This window comes from Schistocerca americana, chromosome 8 (assembly GCF_021461395.2).
Source record: "Schistocerca americana isolate TAMUIC-IGC-003095 chromosome 8, iqSchAmer2.1, whole genome shotgun sequence".
Taxonomy (NCBI): Eukaryota; Metazoa; Arthropoda; class Insecta; order Orthoptera; family Acrididae; genus Schistocerca; species Schistocerca americana.
This window is the reverse complement of record NC_060126.1, coordinates 506,337,693-506,357,523: the sequence shown is the minus strand read 5'-3', so window position 1 is coordinate 506,357,523 and position 19,831 is coordinate 506,337,693. Positions and strand designations below refer to the sequence as shown.

General features: G+C 39.9%; 1 protein-coding gene across 1 annotated transcript in view; it reads left to right on the top strand.

The window, feature by feature from the left end:
- Positions 1–19,415, top strand: part of LOC124545945 (midasin-like) — a 202,792-nt gene extending 183,377 nt beyond the window's left edge. The window contains exons 33-35 of the mRNA XM_047124906.1: positions 2,225–2,518; positions 19,150–19,278; positions 19,398–19,415. Coding sequence (XP_046980862.1) covers positions 2,225–2,518; positions 19,150–19,278; positions 19,398–19,415 — 441 coding nt within the window. The remainder of the gene's footprint in view (positions 1–2,224; positions 2,519–19,149; positions 19,279–19,397) is intronic.
- The last annotated feature ends 416 nt before the right edge of the window (positions 19,416–19,831 follow it).

Here is a 19,831-nt window from a genome sequence, read left to right as displayed (position 1 = left end):
AGCTAGTGTAATGTGGTGTGTTACATTATGCAATTGGTGTACTTTATTTGATTAGCCTACCAGATATTGCAGATATTAAAAAACGTATTTTTGACTCGTGTTTGTAATCTTTTTTCCATAACTTCCAATTAGTCTCAAAGTTGAAATTTGTACTGAAGTTTGATGTCATAAAGGTCTTTTAACTGTGAAATTTTCAGATCTTTATCTGGTCCCCCATCAAAGATACTGCAGGTCACAAAATGGAAAAATTAAAAGAAATCCATTTTTTAAAATAGTGTATTTTTAAGTGTAAGCTGCTCACCATTGATACTCCATAAGAAGTAACTATATTATACAGTGTGATAGCAGAAAAAATATTAAAGTTGAGAAATTAATCTTTCTGTGGAAAACTACTGTTCAAAAATTGAGTTTTTTTTTATTTTGTGGCCGATAACTTTGAACTATTAAAATATGTTAAAGAATACATTCAGCTAAGTGATAATGATGTTAATTTGTAGCCCAGCGTGTGTTGAACTAAATGCATTTTATCTGAAAGGCTTAGGACATTCCACTACTGAATAATTGTAAAAAATGTAGATGCTTGCAAATACGAAAAAACTCATGTGGCTAGGAACAAATATGGCCACCATTTCAAAATAACAAACAATAATTTTTTAAAAAAATATTTTTGTGACTACTAAACATTTGGGAATTCACCCTGCAAATATAAAATTTTTCTGAGATGGTCAAGCAACCAGTGCTGGACCTCTTGATATGGATTGACCCTTGTGTGGTCAGCTTGAGTGTTTTGCAATTCAGACTATTTGAAAACCACAATACTGTAAATTATGTTCACTTCTTATGTCTCATATTCATGTGTCTTGCATGAACTGTGTAGCGTGCTGATTATACTTGATTCCTTTCGACTTTCAGTGAGGAATATCCTCCTCTATTAACATTGTGCTGTATATATCTGTGTAAAATTGATGCTTTTTAAAATCAATGAGTATTAAAAAGGAAACTGGAGCAAGTTGTTTTCATTAGTTATAATTGGTTGTACATGAATTATAGAAGATCCTTGTCTGTTAAATTACACTTTTTTGGGAGGATAATATTTCAGATGTGTAAGTGTGTGATTACAGACAAATTTAGTTTGGGAAATGCAAATCTGGGAACAGAATCTTTTTGTCAGGGCTATATTTGAGTTCAATTCATTAGACTAAACTTTTTATAAATGAGTCAAAAAGGAATGTTAAGTGTTTTTTGCTTCATTTCCCAAATAAAATGTTATCCCTCTCAGTTCTTTACATCAGTTTGATTGCAGAGAGTTATGAGATATTATAGAGTATGCAAAATTCAGTGCAAGATGTAGAAAAGAAATTGAAAATACTTGCAAATTCATAGTAATCGTAGTATTATTGGGAATGTAATAAGGCTGTCCAAAGTGTGCACATTTTCAGTGTGTGTAATAGCTAATGCGCTCAAATGAGGTAATTGGAGATGGAAAGTGGATGAAAAAAATGCAGTGTGTGTGTGTGTGTGTGTGTGTGTGTGTGTGTGTGTGTGTGTTTTCGTTCGCTCATGAAAATACATTACTTCCAGTGCTTCACATGAAAACGTAGCCAAATGAAACAAATTGATAAGTTCATGAATCCAACTACCAGAAAATACTTCTACTATAGAAAGTGAGTATGAAGGGAAGTGGATATCTTGTATGTTGACAGAAAATTGTTGTAGTGATTCAGGAGGAAGACTTTTAGTCCAAGAGATGATGTTAACAGTTTACTTGGAAGTGACTCATTTTTGTTGAATATTTTTCATAAATATTTGTTTAGAATAAGTGCTTCAAACCAAATACTATAGGAACTCAGAGTCATATCTTAGTTTCTTTGATTACTTGTAATTTCTTTGATTACTTGTAAACCGTCCCTGATTTGGTGGGGGAGGGCTACATGTTTGAATTCAGTGCTGAAAGTTCAACCAGGATCACAAAGTATTTCTCCAGAAAAAAGGGATTTTATTTTAGATCAGTGTTACTGATGATTAGGTTCTTCATTTGGTACTCATCTTTGGTATTGTTATCTTGTCATTGAAAGTTGTAAAATATCTTGATTCAACATCAAGCAGAGGATACACAGAAGTGCACACATTTCAGTAAAATTCTGTAATTACCACATTGTGAGTCTTAAATCCCATTGAATATTCTGTATGGCATCTTAATATTCTTGTTTGTCTGTTGAGTCAGGTCTTTAGGGTGGCTGCAGAGGAAGGTTTCATAGTGCCAACATGCGAGTCTTCAGTGACAATCACGACAGACATGCTTCATGTCGGTGACACGACAACAGAAAGGCTGGGGCGACAGATGAAGTTGGGGAGAATGCGTGGTTCGCTTGAACCACATCCCAAACGCCGCATGCATTTACAACTGGCGGCATCGACGTCTGGTCCTTTCTCGAGGGATCCAGTGGTTCTGAGGAGCTTGCAGCCAGCTCTGCATTCACTTCTCCGGTGCCTTAGTCTGAAATGGATGCCTATATTAGTAAGTTGATGAGAAACTTTGAACTGGTTTGGTAAGAATTTCATGTATTGTACTCCAAAATTGCTAGCTTCTTATGTAATCTGTATGGAGATCAAAACTGAAGAATGACAATATGAATAATGTAAGAAGCGAAGATAACAATTCGCCTAATGGTTGAGTGCCGAGTTGTCAATAGGCATGTAAACTAGAAAGAGAACATTGGTAGCTCTCGGATGGAACCTTCGTCAGAGCTATTGAGCACATATCGTACACAGAGTACAGCTGTATTGCTCCATTGTCCCAGCTGACTGCAATGTGCCACAGCTCCATTGGCGTGTGAGGGTTTGTGTTAGGTGGAATGTGCAAGAGGAGAAAGGAGAAGGAGAGATGGATGGGAAAGGGTGGCGCGCGTTCTGGGAAGGACGGGCAGGCAGAGCCGGTGCACAGGACAGGAACTCGGAGCGGCACTGGCGAAGTTGTTCTGGCCACAAGCTGTGCACGGTACACAGTAGCAGTAAGAAGGATAGGGAGGGAGGTCAGGATCACAGGTCAGGGGTAGAGGTGGGGGAAGAGATTGCTTGGATTAAGCCTGGGAGGGTATGTTTCAGGGATAACACACATCTAAATAATTCAGGGAATCTATTGTCAGGGGTAGGATTCAGAGGGCACAAGCTGTGAAGCAGCCATTAAAACTGAGCATTTTGCACTCGGCAGCATGTTCTGTCAGTGGGTGGTCAACTCTGTCGTCGGTCACAGTTTGGCTCTGGCCATTCATTCCAGTGGGCGGTTCGTTGGTGGGAATGTCAACATAAAATGCTGTGTAGAAATCACAGCAGGGCTGGTGTATGACATGATGTCTTTCACAGGTGAGCTTGTCTCCGACGTAAGCCTCTGGCAAAATGCTTCCAATCTGATAGCAGGCACATCATGACTACTTAAAAAAAACAGGTGGATTAATAGAATTCTCGTTGTTACAGTTATTAGTTTTACAGTTATGGGTGGGGATGGGGGTTGGGGGTGGGGGGGCGTGGCGGGGGGGGGGGGGGGGGGGTGGAGGGTAGAATAGCCAAAAATTTATTGATGACCAGTATCATATGTCAAAGCTTAAATTTTCTTGTATCTATACTGTATGTATATTAATTTAAACCATAAAGTTTTCTTATTTGTGTGCTCACACTGTTTAACAATGATGTTATTGGCTGACTATACATCATATGTAATATGCTCTGAATATCTGCTGTCATTGGCTGGCGAGATCACATTATGTGAGCAATGAGTGGATGACAAAAGCGTGTCACAGTCTCGAGTTGAGTGTTTCAGAAGATACCATACTGTATGTGGTAGAATTTGTGTTTATACTTCATAATATGTAAATTCTTGTTGTAGTCTTCAGTTCGAAGACTGGTTTGATGCAGCTGTCCATGCTACTTTATCCTGTGCAAGACTCTTTATCTCCAAATAACTGTTCCAACCTACATCCTTCAGAATCTGCTTATTGTATTCCTCTCTTGGTCTCCCTCTACGACCCCCCCCCCCTCTCTCCCTCTCCCCTCCCCTCACTCCCTCCTCCCCTTCCCCCCCCCCCCCCCCTCTCTCTCTCTCTCTCTCTCTCTCTCTCTCTCTCTCTCTCTCTCTCTCACACACACAAACACACACACACACACACACACACACACACACACACACACACACACACACACACACACATACATTCACATTTCCTTCTAATACTGAATTGGTGATCCTGTGATGTCTCAGAATGTGTCTATTTATTTATTTCGTATTGCAGTGATCCATGTTGTGACAATATCACAAGATATGAAACGTGTCAGAAATCTTTGATAGCACATAAAAACAAAAGAAAATGATTTCATTTTACAGTAAACAGTTACTTAGGTTCTACAACAGAAAATCGATTTACAAAATAATAAGTGTTACATAAATTAAATATTTCAAAATCTGTGTTTACAATAAAGAATAGTCAGGATTACAAATGTAGATTTGGGCATATGTTTGCATTTAACAATACAAGAAGTGCTAAATACTGTAGTTCAGGAACTCTTCTATGGTATAACATGATCCTTGTAATAGGAACTGCCTTAAACTTTTTTAAAACAAGACCTCGTCTTCTACCAAACACTGAATTCTTAAAGGGAGGGCATTAAAAATCTTGTAGCCAGTGAAATGGACACCTTTCTGTACCATTCTTAGATTTGCCTGTTCATAGTGGATATCGTGTTTTCTTCTTGTCTCATGACTATGATACTCACTATCCAGCTTAAAACTGGATTTTTCTTTCCTTATGAAGCACATCAAAGAGTATATATATTGCACAGTGGATGTAAGGATTCAAAGTTTCTTAAAAAGATTTCTGCATGTGGCTCTAGGGTGGACTCCACACATGATCCTTATGGCTCTGTTTTGTGCACACAGTACTTTTTTAGCCAGTGACTGATTTCCCCAAAGTAATTCCGTATGCCATAATGGCATGAAAATAACCATAATAGGCTGACTTCATGGTTCCCATACTTCTATAAGAAGAAACAATATGTAATGTGTAAGTTGCTGAACTCAATCTTCTTCATAGATCCAGGATGTGGTTTGGCCAGATCAGTTTGCTGTCGATATGCAAGCCTAGGTATTTTGAGGTATCCACCACAGTTATCACCTGCTCACCTATTTTTACTACTATTTCTCCATCTTTGAATGTTGTGTGGAACTGAACAAAGTTTGTTTCAGTGTAATTTAAATAAAGGTCATTAATGTTCAATGAGTTCACTGTTTCACTTAAAACCTTATTTGCTGTTTCCTCAAGTTTATCTACTGAATTATCAACAAGTAATGCAGTGTCGTCAGTAAAAATGGTGAATCTAGAATATTCCGCACAGAGAGGCAGATCATTTATAAAGATAATAAAAAGTAGGGGGCCCAGAACTGAGCCTTGGGTCACTCCACATGTGATTGTACTCCATTCTGAAAATAATGGGACTCGATTTTGTCTGTCCACTACAGTTTTCTGTTTCGTGTTTGACAGGTAGGAGTCAAACAATTTCCCTGATGAACCACTTATACCGAGATGTGCAGCTTTTTGTAAAAGAATCTGGTGACACACAGTCAAACGCTTTTGTTAGGTCACAAAAAATCCCAACCACCTTCAGTTTTTTCTTGATAGATTCCAAGACTTCGACAGCAAATGCAAATATTGCATCTTCTGTTGACAAACCTTTCTGAAACCCCAACTGACTTTGGCTGAGGATATTTTGATCCCCGAGATGCTTAACTATCCTGGCAAGCATTAGTTTATCTAAAACCTTTGAAAACTTGTCAGCAGTGATATTGGCCGATAGTTAGCAGCATCCGTCTTATCTCCCTTCTTGTACAGTATTTTTACAACTGCATACTTAAGCCTCTCAGGAACTATTCCTTGCTTAAGTGATGCATGAAAAAGTGGCAAAAGTCTTTACTTACATGGCTGCAGCAGTATTTTATTAATTTGTTAGAAATATTGTCAATCCCAATAGAGTTTCTACTTTTCAGACATTTAATAACTCTTTCAATTTCTTGAATAGTGACTGTTGTTACATTCATGTGTTGTACTGAGCTAGGTACTATTGCTTTCAAAGGATTGATGGTTTGGTTTATGGAGGTTTGTAAAACTATTTTTTCTGTTACTGTTAAAAAGTGTTTGTTTAATGTGTCTGCTACTAGTTTTGGATTACCAACAAGATGACTCTCACTTTTTATATGGATGGTTTCACTACCAACTGTATTTTTTCATGTTTCCTTCTTTATAAAATTCTAAATAGTTTTTACTTTATTTCTTAAGTAATCGGTTTCTGCCTTCAAGCACATGTTCTTTGCTGCTTGTATGGTCTTATTCAGAACTTTATTGTAGAGTTTATAGTGCATACTCCTACTGGGATCATTTGATCTCTTGGCTGCTGCATATAGTTCTCTCTTTGTTTTATAAGAAATTTTGATGTCTTTAGTAATCCAAGGCTTGTTTCCGGATTTTAACATGTTTTCACCACTGACTCTTTTGGAAAGGTTTCTTCAAAAAGACTTCTAACTCCATTGATAAATATATTAAATTTTCAATTAACATCAATTGCAGCATACACAGGAGACCAGTCCACTAGTAGTCCAGTGAAACTGCCAGAAAAAAAACCTGTACCTTGCAAAAGGTGGGGTAGAAGATTTTATTTTTTTTAACTCGTTCATATTGTTGGAAAGGTTAGAAAACCAAGTTTTGCCAACAAAATTTCTCTTGGGAAAACTTTCTGCAGTCAAAAAACTTCGAAAATTTTGGACTTTTTTCAGTTTTTTCAAAATATCTCAGTTTCATTTGCTCCTATCGCTTTGACGTCTATTTTCTTTTTTAAAGAGCACAAAATTCTCTACAAATTTGATTTGTACCATTTTTTCTACTCTCAATATCTAAGGCACTACAGTGCGTCAAAAAATACCAATTTTTCAAATTTCGAGCAAAGTGGCAAGTTACCTAATTTTTGAACACTGTTATTTCAGTTTCTATTTGTGTGGTATAAACATATTACTCATCATGTTATTCATTGGAATTTACCATCTCACTCTGCTGCAGGGCCAGGACAAACAGCATCATATTCAGTAAGTACGAACACATTCACGTCAGATTGTGTGAAGTTTATGTGTGTTACAATATGTAATACGATTGCATGCAGGTGCTGTACATTTTCTACAGTTGATTGACGTTAATGACCAGTTATAAGAAAAAGTATGTAGGAATTGTTCTTTAGCGGACAAAAGTGTATTTATTCTTTGGGGGTCGGAAGGCAATTATCTCTAGTGATTGTTCACAGGGTGCTGACAGCTATTAGCACACAACAATAAGGGTCCTACAGTTTGGAGTCGCTTCCATTCAGTATATGTTGTGGTGCTGAAAATGAGTATGTCTGACATGAATTTGTGTTTCATTTGCGAAAAAACTGTGGTGAGTGGTGGATGCAATGTGAAAAAGAAAGGACTGAGCACACTTATCGATTATAGTGCTCAACGCAGGGAGTCTGCTCACACCTGTTTTTTGAAAATGCTCAGTGAAGTGATGGTGCATGAAGTATGCTACAAGAAATACATTAATGAGAGAATGATAGCAGCTAGCCTTCAACATCCTCAGGAACCAACAGGCGTGCTACGTCGGTCGCAGGAAAAAGGTCAGTTCAAGTTCAAAGAGAAATGCTTCTTATGTGCAAAAGAGAATTCTGATGACTTTCTAACCAAGCAGTTAAGACTGCCATATGCCAAATGAAATTTTGATGGAGGGTACCTTATCCACAAAGTGACTTGTACTCGAAATGTTTGCTTCAAGTCAATAGCTCAAAGCTAGGTTTCTTAGCTGCAACGTCAATTTGGATCTCAATTTGCTATTGTATTTGATGGGTATCCATGTGAGGGAGACAAATGTGGCACAAAGAGTGCTGAGAGGATTCGTAGATCCAAAAAACATTCTTCGGTTGACGTTGTGGTTGAATCAGAGATGGTGAACCAAGTCCGTCAGGACAAGTTCTTGTACAACGAACAAAACAAGATGCGTTTGATCACACTTCTTAAAAAGGAATTTCTGGAGTGTAGCGTTGAAGTGCACCAGCCACAAGAAGATGCTGACTTTATGATTGTAACATCTGTCATTTCAAGAACCAAAGATTTTGGAAGTGTTGTCATTGTAGGAGAAGATGTGGACCTGCTTGTGCTCATGACCGGTTTGGGTCAAGGCATTGAAAACTTATTTTTCTTAAAGCCAGGAAGAGGAAATGCAGAGGACAAGTGGTTTTCCACTGCATCTTACAAGTTTGACAGTGAATATATTCTGTTCACTAACGCCTTTAGCAGATGTGATGCAACATCCACTCTTTTTGGTCAAGGAAAAATTAAGTGCTGCAATAGTGTTGTGAAAAATGAACACCTAACCTCAGCGCTTTGCACGTTCAATGAACCACATGCTACCCGTGAAGAAATAATAACAGCAACAAAACAGGTTACTATCGCATTGTATAGTGGAGGTGTCAGCAGTTCCCACACACTGGACCATTTGCGGTACCAGCTATTCGCCAAGTCTGCCACAAAAAGCAAACTGAATCTTGCACAGTTGCCACCTACACTAGATGCTGCACATCATTCGTTGCAGACTTACCAACAAGTCCAAAGTTGGATGGGAAACTGGAAACCTCCTGAGAAATGGGGCTGGAATCATAGTGACCACGGTCCAATACCCGTTATAATGAGCCAAGATCCAGCACCTGAAGCACTTCTTCACATTGTTTGATGCTCATGCAAGCTGAACTGTGGCGGAGCGTGCTCCTGCAGAAAAGCGGGTTTGAAATGTTCTTCAATTTGCAAGAAATGTATTGGGGTCAACTGTGAAAATGTGCAAAAATTTTTATATGAAGACAATGAAGAAGATGTTATGGAGGATGTTGAGGAAACCGCTGGCGAAATCAACGAACTTGCTGAGGCTGACTCGCTGTTTAAAGAAGAGGTCAATCTGGGATCAACTCTAGGTACAGACCCTGAATCCGTAACTCAAGGTATTTCTGGTGACACTGAGGAACCTGGCCCATCAAAACGTTGGAAGTGATGCTCATATCTGTCTCAAGTGCGCTAATGTGCGATATTACAAGTATTACACACCCAGAACTGCCAACATTTTTTAGTAACTGACAATGCATTTTAATTGTAATAAAGCTACTTATCTTTAATGTCAACTGTGTGGCTTTTATACACAAGAATAATTACCTTCCTAATTAGGTTGCCTATTGCAGCTAATAATAGTTCAGTTTCCTGAGACAATTTATTTTATGTGTGTGTGTGTGTGTGTGTGTGTGTGTGTGTGTGTGTTTGTGTGTTTGTGTGTTTGTGTGTGTGTGTGTGTCTGTGTCTGTGTCTGTGTCTGTCTGTCTGTCTGTGTCTGTTAATGATGTGTTTTTGTATTTATAGTTTTACAAATACCAGGGCTGAGGTGGCCCATAGTGAACTTCAGGTAGTGATGTAAGAATCGCAATAGTTGGGTGCCCAGCAATCCTCATGTTGCATACAGAGAAATTGAATACTTGAAAGTGATGTCGTAAATTCCAACATATAACATGATGTATAATGTATTTATACTACACTAACAGAAACTGAAAAAATAGTGTTCAAAAATAAGGTATCTTGCCACTATGCTCAAAATTTGAAAAATTGGTATTTTTTGAGGTGCTGTAGCCTCTTAGATATTTGGAGTAGAAAAAAATGGCAAGAATCAAATTTGTAGAGAATTTTGTGCTCTTTAAAAAAGAAAATAGATGTTAAAGCGATAGGAGCAAATGAAACTGAGATATTATAAAAAAACTGAAAAAGGCCGAAATTTTCCAAGTTTTTTGACTGCAGAAAGTTTTCCCAAGAGAAATTTTGTTGGCAAAACTTGGTTTTCTAATATTTCCAACAATATGAACGAGTTGAAAAAATAAACTCTTCTACCCCACCTTTTGCAAGGTATTTCTGCAATTTGACTGGACTATAGCTGTAATTGCTGATTAAAGTTTTCAGTGGTGTGTTCATTTATAATACTAAATTTTTTCCAGATGAAATTTTCTTTCCTTTGTACATTTATTTGGTTTAGAGTGAGGAATTGCCCTTCATGAGCAGAGAGGCCATTTATAATACTTTTCACAGTTAAATTATTGTAAATATCCTTATCTGCATATACATTATCTATTAAAGTGCTAGAACTGGCTATCACTCTAGTTGGAGTGTCTATCACTGGTACTAAGTTGTAACTGTACATCAAGTGTTCAAAATCAGTTTTGTTTCTATTTTCTGTTAAAAACTCCACATTGAAGTCACCCATAACAGTGGTTGATTTAGTTTTCCAATATAGGTGGGACAGAAGTGATTCTGTTTGTCTCAGAAATGCATTCAGATTTCCAGCAGGTGCCCTGTAAACATCCAGTACAGTAAATGTTGCACTGTCTGCTGTTAACTCGATGCCACACACCTCAAAATGCTGTTCATCACAGTATTTGCTTAAATCTAGAGATTAATACACTAGATTGTCTTTTACAAATATTGCAACTCCACCTTTTCTCATAATAGATATACAGTAATGTGCAGCTAAACTAAAGTTCTCAATTTGTAGTATGTGGATATCACTCATAACATGATGTTCTGAGAAACACAGTATACCGGGCTCGCTTTCACACTTGTCATTTTAATGTATTTGCAACTGGTCTATTTCGTTCTTGAGATTACATATATTTTGGTGGAATAAAGACAGAGTTTAGATTTTTGCTCACCCCTGCATTTGCATGATGTTTGCTAGGAGTGGTTTTTTCCAGTACAGTAATGGTAGTATTGCTTGAGATGTGGAAGACTCATATTGAACACACGAGAGAGATGTTTCGTGCAGCTTGGAATCCTTTTTTCTCATGTTACTCACCATAAAAAACACTGGGTTTGCTTTCTGTTGCATGTAGGACAGGCAACAGTTTCTGCTGCATGTGTTGATGTTTCAGCTGTTGGTGCTGACACTGATGATTCTGCTCCTTTTTCATGATGCTGCTGAGACTGGTCCCACACTGGTACACAGAACTTTGCTGTTCGCTCTCTCTCTGTTCGCAATGATTTCATTTATTGTTTTACACACAAAGTTTTTTCCTTCGTAATTTAGTTGCATTCCGTGTTTGGTATGCTGGCATCTGTCCAATTTCCCTATATTGAGGGTGTTACATCTTCCAAACAAAGAACACATTTGTTTTATTTTAATATTAGTTTTTCAAATTTCTTTGTTGAGACACGAGTGATACATTAGATTATATCTGTGTGGTAAAGTTGCAACTACTGTATTTCGCTGTTTATTGCATTCCAGGAACTTTGGTAGTTCCATTAGGCAGTAATTTGCTTCATTTTTTGCGATATCATTTACACCCGCTGTACACACCACAGAGTCATTTTTCCTCGACTTTTTATTGTGTAAGTCGACACCAATAATGTTTTTTTGTTGTTGCTCCTGGCTTAACAATACCTGTTGCATCATATTTTTTGTTTTCTTTGAAAAGTCTCGTCATATTTTTGCCGTGACTGTCCGTCAAAAATAATACACTACTGTCATCTTTGCGCTGTTGTATGTTTTTGTTGTTTTTGTCTTCCTCGTTTGTCCCATTACTATGTGCAAAAGATGGCATGCTAAAGTTCGTGTTCCCATACCGATATTAGGCGTAAATCCACCTCTTCACTCACGGAAAGAACATGAAATTTGTTTTTAACCACCAACTGTTTGGTGTTTTCACTCCCTGGTGATGTTTTCGTATTTACATCTCTATTTTTGTATGGTATTTTCGTCCACTCATTGGAGTCTTTTTGCAGAAGAGAAATGGACTTTTGTTTGACTAATGATCCATTCTTTTGGCCAAGTTGTGCATGCCACAGATTTCTCTTCTCTCCAATGCTATTCAGTACCTTCTCATTAGTTACGTGATCTACCCGTCAGATCTTCAGCATTCTGCTGTAGCACCACATTTCAAAAGCTTCTATTCTCTTATTGTCAAAACTATTTTTTGTCCATGTTTCACTTCCATACATGGCTACACTCCATGCAAATACTTTCAGAAAGGAGTTCCTCACACTTAAATATATATCTGATGTTAGCAGATTTCTCTTCTTCAGAAACACTTTCCTTGCCTTTGCCACTCTACATTTTATATCCTCTCTGTTTCAACCATTATCAGTTACTTTGCTACCCAAATAGCAAAACTCACCTACTACTATAAGTGTTTCATTTCCTAATCTAATTCCAACTGCTTCACTTGATTTAATCTGACTACATTCCATTATCCTCGTTTTACTTTTGTTGATGTTCATCTAATATCTTCCTTTCAAGACACTGTCCATTCCGTTCAACTGCTCTTCCAAGTCTTTTGCTGTCTCTGACAGAATTACAATGTCATCAGCAAACCTCAAGGTTTCTATTTCTTCTTCCTGGATTTTAATTCCTACTCTATTTTTTCTTTTGTTTCCTTTACTGCTTTTTCAATGTACAGACTGAATAACATGATGGATAGGCTACATCACTGTACCACTTACTTGTCAAACACTGCTTCCCTTTCATATCTCTCAACTCTTATAATTTCCCTTTGGTTCCTATACAAGTTGTAAATAGCCTTTTGCTCCCTGTATTTTACCCATGTCACCTTCAGGATTTTGAAAAGAGTATTCCAGTCAGCATTGTCAAAAGCTTTAAGTCTATAAATTTATAAATGTAGGTTTACCTTTCCATAACCTATTTTCTAAGATAAGTCGTAGGATCAGTATTGCCTCGCGTGTTCCTGCATTTCTCTGGAGTCCAACTGATCTTCCCAGAGGTTTGCTTCTACCAGTTTTTCCATTCGTCTGTAAAGAATTTGTGTTAGTGTTTTGCAACCATGACTGATTAAACTGGTAGTTTAGTAATTTTCATACCTGTCAGCAACTGCTTTCTTTGGAATTGGAATGACCACATTCTTCTTGAAGCCTGAGGGTATTTCACACATCTCATACACCTTGCACACCAGATGGAAGAGTTTTGTCGTGGGTGGCTCTACCGAAGCTATCAATAGTTCTGACAGAATGTTGTTTACTCCCGGGGATTTGTTTCGCCATGTTTCAGAGCATTGTCAAATTCTTCTCGCAGTATTACATGTCCCATCTTCATCTGCACCCACTTCCCTTCCTATATTATTGTTTTCAAGTTCATCTCCCTTGCATAGATGCTCCATATACCCCTTCCACTTTTCAGCTTTACCTTCTTTGCTTAGGATTGGTTTACCATCTGAGCTCGTGATATTCATACAGCTGCTTCTCTTTCCCCCAAAGGCCTCTTAAATTTTCCTGTAGGCAGTATCTATGTTTCCCCTAGTGAAATATCCATCTAAATACTTACATTTGTCATCTAGCTATTCCTGCTTAGCCATTTTGCACTTGTTGTCAATCTAGTTTTTTAGATGTTTGTATTCCCTATCCCTTGCTTCATTTGCTGCATTTTTAAATTTTCTACTTTCATCAGTTGAATTCAATGTCTCTTGTGTTATCTAAGGATTCCTCCTATGCCTAGTCTTTTTGCCTCCTTGATCTTCTGGCTTTACTATTTCATCTTTCAAAGCTACCCATTCTTCTTCTGCTGTTGTATTCCTTGCTCCTGATCTTGTCAGTCGTTCCCTAATGCTCCCCCTGAATCTACAACCTCTAGTTCTTTCAGTCTTTCCAGGTCCCATCTCCTTAAATTCCTACCGTTTCACAGTTTCTTCAGTTTCAATCTACAGTTCATAATCAGTAAATTGTAGTCAGATTCCACATCTGCCCCTGGAAATGTCTTATAATGTAAAATCTGGTTCCTACGTCTCTGTCTAACCATTATACAATCAATTTGAAACCTTCTTGTGTGTCCAGGTCTATTCCACATATACAGCCTTCTTTCATGATTCTTAAATTCTCTTCTCTTTCCTACTATTTAATTCCAGTTCCCCATCACAATATGGAAATACACAGTGTAAATGTTGCCATACATAAAGATCTTTCCTAAACACATTGTTGTTTTTTGTTGAGTTTCATTTCATAAAATTCCAGTGAATAAAACCTTCACCATTCAAATGAGTGATAAGTTGTGCAACTCCAAGGGAAAGTATATTGCCACTTAATGTGGAAGAATGTACTTTCACTTGGGAAATGATGTATTTCCACCAGGGAAAAAGCGTATTTTCATCTGAGAAAAATTGTACTTTTATCTGGGAAATCTAGGAAAAACCCGTGTGGGTTTTTTATTTTTATTTATTTATTTATTTATTTATTTATTTATTTTTTTTTACTTGTTTGCGTTTACACCCTGCATTTCTTCCATACTCACAAATTTATTATGGATGCAACTATTTTTATGAATTAGGTCACATATGCACATTAACAAAAATACAGTTTTCAAATACTGCACAGCTCTATCGGAAAATAATCGTTATTATAGTTCATCCCAGTACTACTCAGTAATGCCACCCCTTTCTATTATACTGAGACATGTGACCTCACAACCTCCCATAGACAACAACACTGCACTGAGTCAGTCACTCCATTATATGTTTAAAAGAATTAAGACATATTTGCCCCCCCAGGGCGTCCACAACTCTGTTGTGGATACGTGCGTGGCAAGCACGGGACCCTGAGCTGGTGTGGCTCTCTTTCCTTTCCGGGCTGCACACCTTCCCTTTCCACATTCCTCCCTGTCCCCAATCTCTCCCCCTGCCCCTTCCCTTCCCCTCCCCTCCCCCTCACCCTCTCTTTGGGAGTATGTTTTGTGCCTACATCCGGAAACAGGTGCTTGTGACTGTAAGGCATGGTTTCTCTTCTTTTTTCTCTATACTGGAAAGTCTGTGTCCTCACTTTGTCCTCTTTTTTTTCCTTGAGTCTTCTCTTTGCCTTCTTCTTTGCTGCGGCATTTGAGACCACTTCTCTTCTTTCCTTTTCTTTGTTCCTCCCTTTCTCTTTCATTCCTCCCTGTGCATGCCTGAAGGCCGACCCAAACATTCCCAGGTGTAGCTGGTGATGGGGTAATGCATAATTCCCCGCCCCGGCTAGACAAGTAGGACACATATGTATCTCCTGGTAAAGGCCAGGCCCAGGGATGGGTGATTACCCGAGCTGGTACCTTCCAAATGTGCCGACTGGTCGCTCCGTCTCTTTCTCGGGAGGTGTGGACAATCACCTAAGGCAGGAGTGACCTCAGAGAGGGGCTCCTCACTAGGAAAGACCGCGCCATCAGAGAAGTCAGTAATCATGGGGGATACTTTCACAATGGTTTCCTTTACTTCTACAAATTCTGCCCACAAGAGAAAGCTAGGTGAGTCTCAGCCACAGAACATTCTTCCATCAGTGGCAAAGCTCCTAGTTGTTTTTCGATCTGATGAAGGTCAAGACTTCTCCACAGTCAACCCTTTCATTATACAGAAAGGTGTCAATGCAGTTGCAGGTCATGTAATGTCTTGTTCCTGGTTACGAAATGGCACCTTGTTGGTAGCAACAGACGGTGCCCTCCAGGCACATAAATAGCTTCGAACTTTACTGCTACACACACTCCCTGTCCAGGTGGAAGCACACCGTACTTTAAATTCATTGCTCGAGATGGTTTATACAAGATCACGCAATATATTATCCAATGAGGGCATTCAAAATTGCCTATCTGACCAGGGCAAAATGGCCATACATCGAGTCATGAAAAGGGTTGCTACCGACCTGCACACTCTTCTTGACATTTGACAGGGTTCATTTTCTGTCAAACATTAAAGCGCGATATGAGATCATTTCAGTTTTCCCTTACATCCCCAACCCTATGGTTGGCTATTGGTGTCAGCGGTTTAATCCTACCAGCCAGTCATGTTCCAAGCTCATTGGACTCTTTTCTCCTCTCTAGCAACATTTGATGACCAATAATTTCCTAGCATCGGTGATCAGGTCACTCATGTTATGGAAGTTATTCTTACAGCCAGGGATTGTTCCATACCTCTTACCTCCCCTTTGCCCCGACACCCCCTAGTTCCTTGATGGAAAGAGGTGTGCCGTAATGCAATACGCAAGTGGAGATGTGCTCTTCGTGTTTTCCACCACCATCCTACGTTGGCCAACTGTCTCCACTATAAGCAGTTATTTGCATGATGCCGTCGCATCATCTGCGATAGTAGGAAGGCAAGCTGGTACTTCTTTACCAGCTCCTTTAACATATTCAATTCCTCATCTGTAGTTTGGAGTTGAATTCGACAGTTATCTGGCACATCTAATTTCTCCCTGATCTCTGGGCTAATTGTCGTGCAGGATACCTTAGTGGACCCAGTTGCAATTTCTAACTCATTGGGTCAACACTTGGCTGGGATTTCGAGCTCTTTAAATTAGCCACCAGCCTTTCTCCTGAAGAAACAAGCAGCGGAAGTGCGACCTCTTGCTTTCTCCTCTGAAAATTGTGAAAGCTATAATACCATTTTTGCTATGTGGTAACTCCAACACACACACCCTTCCTCTTGCTCTTCCGCCACAGGACTGGTTGGCATCCACATCCAGATGTTTCTGCATTTATCATACTGTAGTCTGCATTACCCCCTTTGCCTGTATAATCGAATTTCGACCGACAGTACCTTTCCCAGAAGATGGCGGGAAGCTACCGTCATTCCTGTTCTGAAACCTGGAAAGGACAAACGTCTCCCATCCAGCTACTGCCTCATATCTCTCACGAGTAGTGTACGTAAGGTTTTGGAGTGTATGGTAAATTGACATTTAGGCTGGTGGCAGGAGTCCCGAAACCCCCCAGTGTGGTTTCCAAAAGCATCGTTCCGCAGTTGACCATCTTGTTGCTCTCGCCACTTATATCATGAATTATTTTCTCTGGGAACGCCAAACGGTAGCTATATTTCTTGAACTGGAGAGGGCATATGATACCTGTTGGAGGACAGGCATCCTCCGCACACTGTTGTATTGGGGCTTTCTAGGTCGGCTACCATTTTTCATTTGCGAATTTATGACAGAGCGCACATTTAAGGTGCGGGTGAACACTACTCTCACTCCCGTATGTTCTCCCAAGAAAACGGGGTGCCCCAGAGCTCCCGATGTCTCGGCTCCCTCTTTGTTGACGATTTTACAATCTACTACACCTCTCAGTGGACCAGCCTTCTTGAATGACGACTTAAAGGATGTATCGATCACCTCCACTCATGGAGCATCAAAACCAGCTTCTGGTTTTCTCCTAGTAAGACTACCTGTGTAAATTTTTGGCGTCATGCAGAGTTTTATCCGCCTTCCCTACTTCTAGGCCCTGTCTTGGCATGTATGTTTGACAGTAAACTGTGCTGGTCTTCCCATGTTTCACATCTTTTGGCTCGCTGTCTGTGATTCCTCAACACCCTCCGTGTTCTCAGTGGTACTTCCTGGAAGTGGACCAAGTGGTCCCCCTCCACCTATATTGTGCCTTAGTGTGCTCGAAATTGGACTATGGAAGCATAGTTTATTCATCTGCATGGCCGTCTTCTTCGGTGTCTCGACTCTGTCCACCGCCATGGATTGTGTTTAGCATCTGGAGCTTTTTACACCAGCCCCGTGGAGAGCCTTTACGCTGAGGCTGCTGAACCTCCGCTGTCCAATCCGTGATCTGTCCTCAATCGTTAAGCTCGTCATCTGTCTTCCAAGCTTGCTCATCCGATTGATGCCCTTTCTTTCGACGCCTCCTTGGATTTAGGGTATGCAGGCCGCCCATCCTCTCTACTACCACTGGGAGTCTACTTCCATCAACTGCTACATTTCCTTTCCTTCCAATTTCCTAAAACTTTCTTGACAAATGGCATTACGGCGCCACCTTGGCTTCGCCCTCAGACCTGCCTTCTCCATGACCTTTGCTAGCTTCCCAAGGATAGTGCCCCACCTATAGTTTATTGTCAGGCAATTGCTGCTCTGTGCGTACAAATGGAGGATGCCACATTTATTTACACTGAGGACTCAAAGACCACATTTGGTGTTGGGAGTGGCTATATTGTTGATGACACCCTATTAGATTTTGGCTTCTCGACCATTGTTCGGTTTTGACTGCGGAGCTTTACGCTGTTCTCCAGGCTGCCAAATACATCTGTCACCGTAAGTGGATACAGTATATTATATGCTCTCGCTCAGCTCTCTTCTGAACCTCCAAGCTCTTTATCCCGTCCAACTTCTGGTCCACTGGATTCAAGACTGCCTCCACATGCTCCACTGGATCGCAGGGCATGTTGGTATCCGTAGAAATGAGGCAGCTGATATAACGACAAAGGCTGCTGTCTCTCTTCCTTGGCCCGCATTCACACGGTTCCCTTTGCCGATCTACAGTGTTTTATGTCATGGTGTTGGTCTTTTATGCCACACACATTGGTCTGCACTTCCCGATAATAAATTATGGGACGTGAAACCTCTTCCCTGTGCTTGGGCATCTTCCTCCCAGTCTTCTCGTCGGGAGGAGATAATTTTAACTAGACTCCTGACAGGGCACTGTCTTTTTAGACATCGATATCTTTTAAGTGGCGATCCTCCCCCTCTTTGTCCCCACTGCTCACAACAGTGTACGGTGCCCCTGTTTTAATCCGCTACTTGCCCGTTTACAGCTGTCGCCTGATATATCTTCCCTTTTAGCAGATGACACGGGCTCAGCCGATCGCGTCCTTGAGTTTATCAGTATCAGTGAGAAAACATCGGTCATCTGAAGCTCTTTTTCGGGGAAAACAACCCCCCTTCAATAGCAGTTTTCTAAGATTTCCTTGCGTTTTTGGTTTCCGTCCTCCTTGAGTTTCACTCCCATTGCTGCTGCTGCTGCTGCTGCTGCTGCTGCTGTACAATTTGGTTTTTTATCCTTCACTAAGCCACAGAATGGGCGCTTATGACCGTAGCAGTTTTGTGTCCTAAAATCATATTTAAAAAAAAAAAAAAATTGCATATTTGACAGCTCCTGTAGAATAATCCTTTCACTATTTTCTATTTGCTGCCTGAGTTCTTCAGCAAAGTGAGAGATGACATATTACTCCAAATGGTGTCAGCTACGCTGTTATTGCGTATCCAGTCTTCAGGCTGGCAAGGAGCCTTTGCTATTATTAAGATCTTCTGCTCTTCCTCAATTGTTTCAGGTTGGACCTTCCGGCTCTGGGAAGACTATGCTTGTCAAACTAGCAGCACAACTGGCAGGACGTGAGCTGCGCGTACTTTCATTCAATTCTGCTATGGACACAATGGAAATTTTGGGAGGATTCGAGCAGGTAAGATGGATATTCACTAAAAGTTCACTCGTAGTCCAAAAGTACAACAGTTTGTCATTAGATTGGAAAAAGTATATCGTTGTTATATTCTTGTAACAGATTTGCTGTCTATCATGTAGTGCAACAATATAATTTAGCATTCTGGTGAGTGCATCATCTATGAAAAAATAGACACACAGGTCATCCCCGTTTTCAAGAAGGGACGTCGAACAGATGTGCAGAACTATAGACCTATATCTCTAACGTCGATCAGTTGTAGAATTTTGGAACACGTATTATGTTTGAATATAATGACTTTTCTGGATACTAGAAATCTACTCTGTAGGAATCAGCATGGGTTTCGAAAAAGGAGGTCGTGTGAAACCCAGCTCGCGCTATTCGTCCACGAGACTCAGAGGGCCATAGACACGGGTTCACAGGTAGATGCCGTGTTTCTTGACTTCCGCAAGGCGTTCGATACAGTTCCCCACAGTCGTTTCATGAACAGAGTAAGAGCATATGGACTATCAGACCAATTGGGTGATTGGATTGAGGAGTTCCTAGATAACAGGAC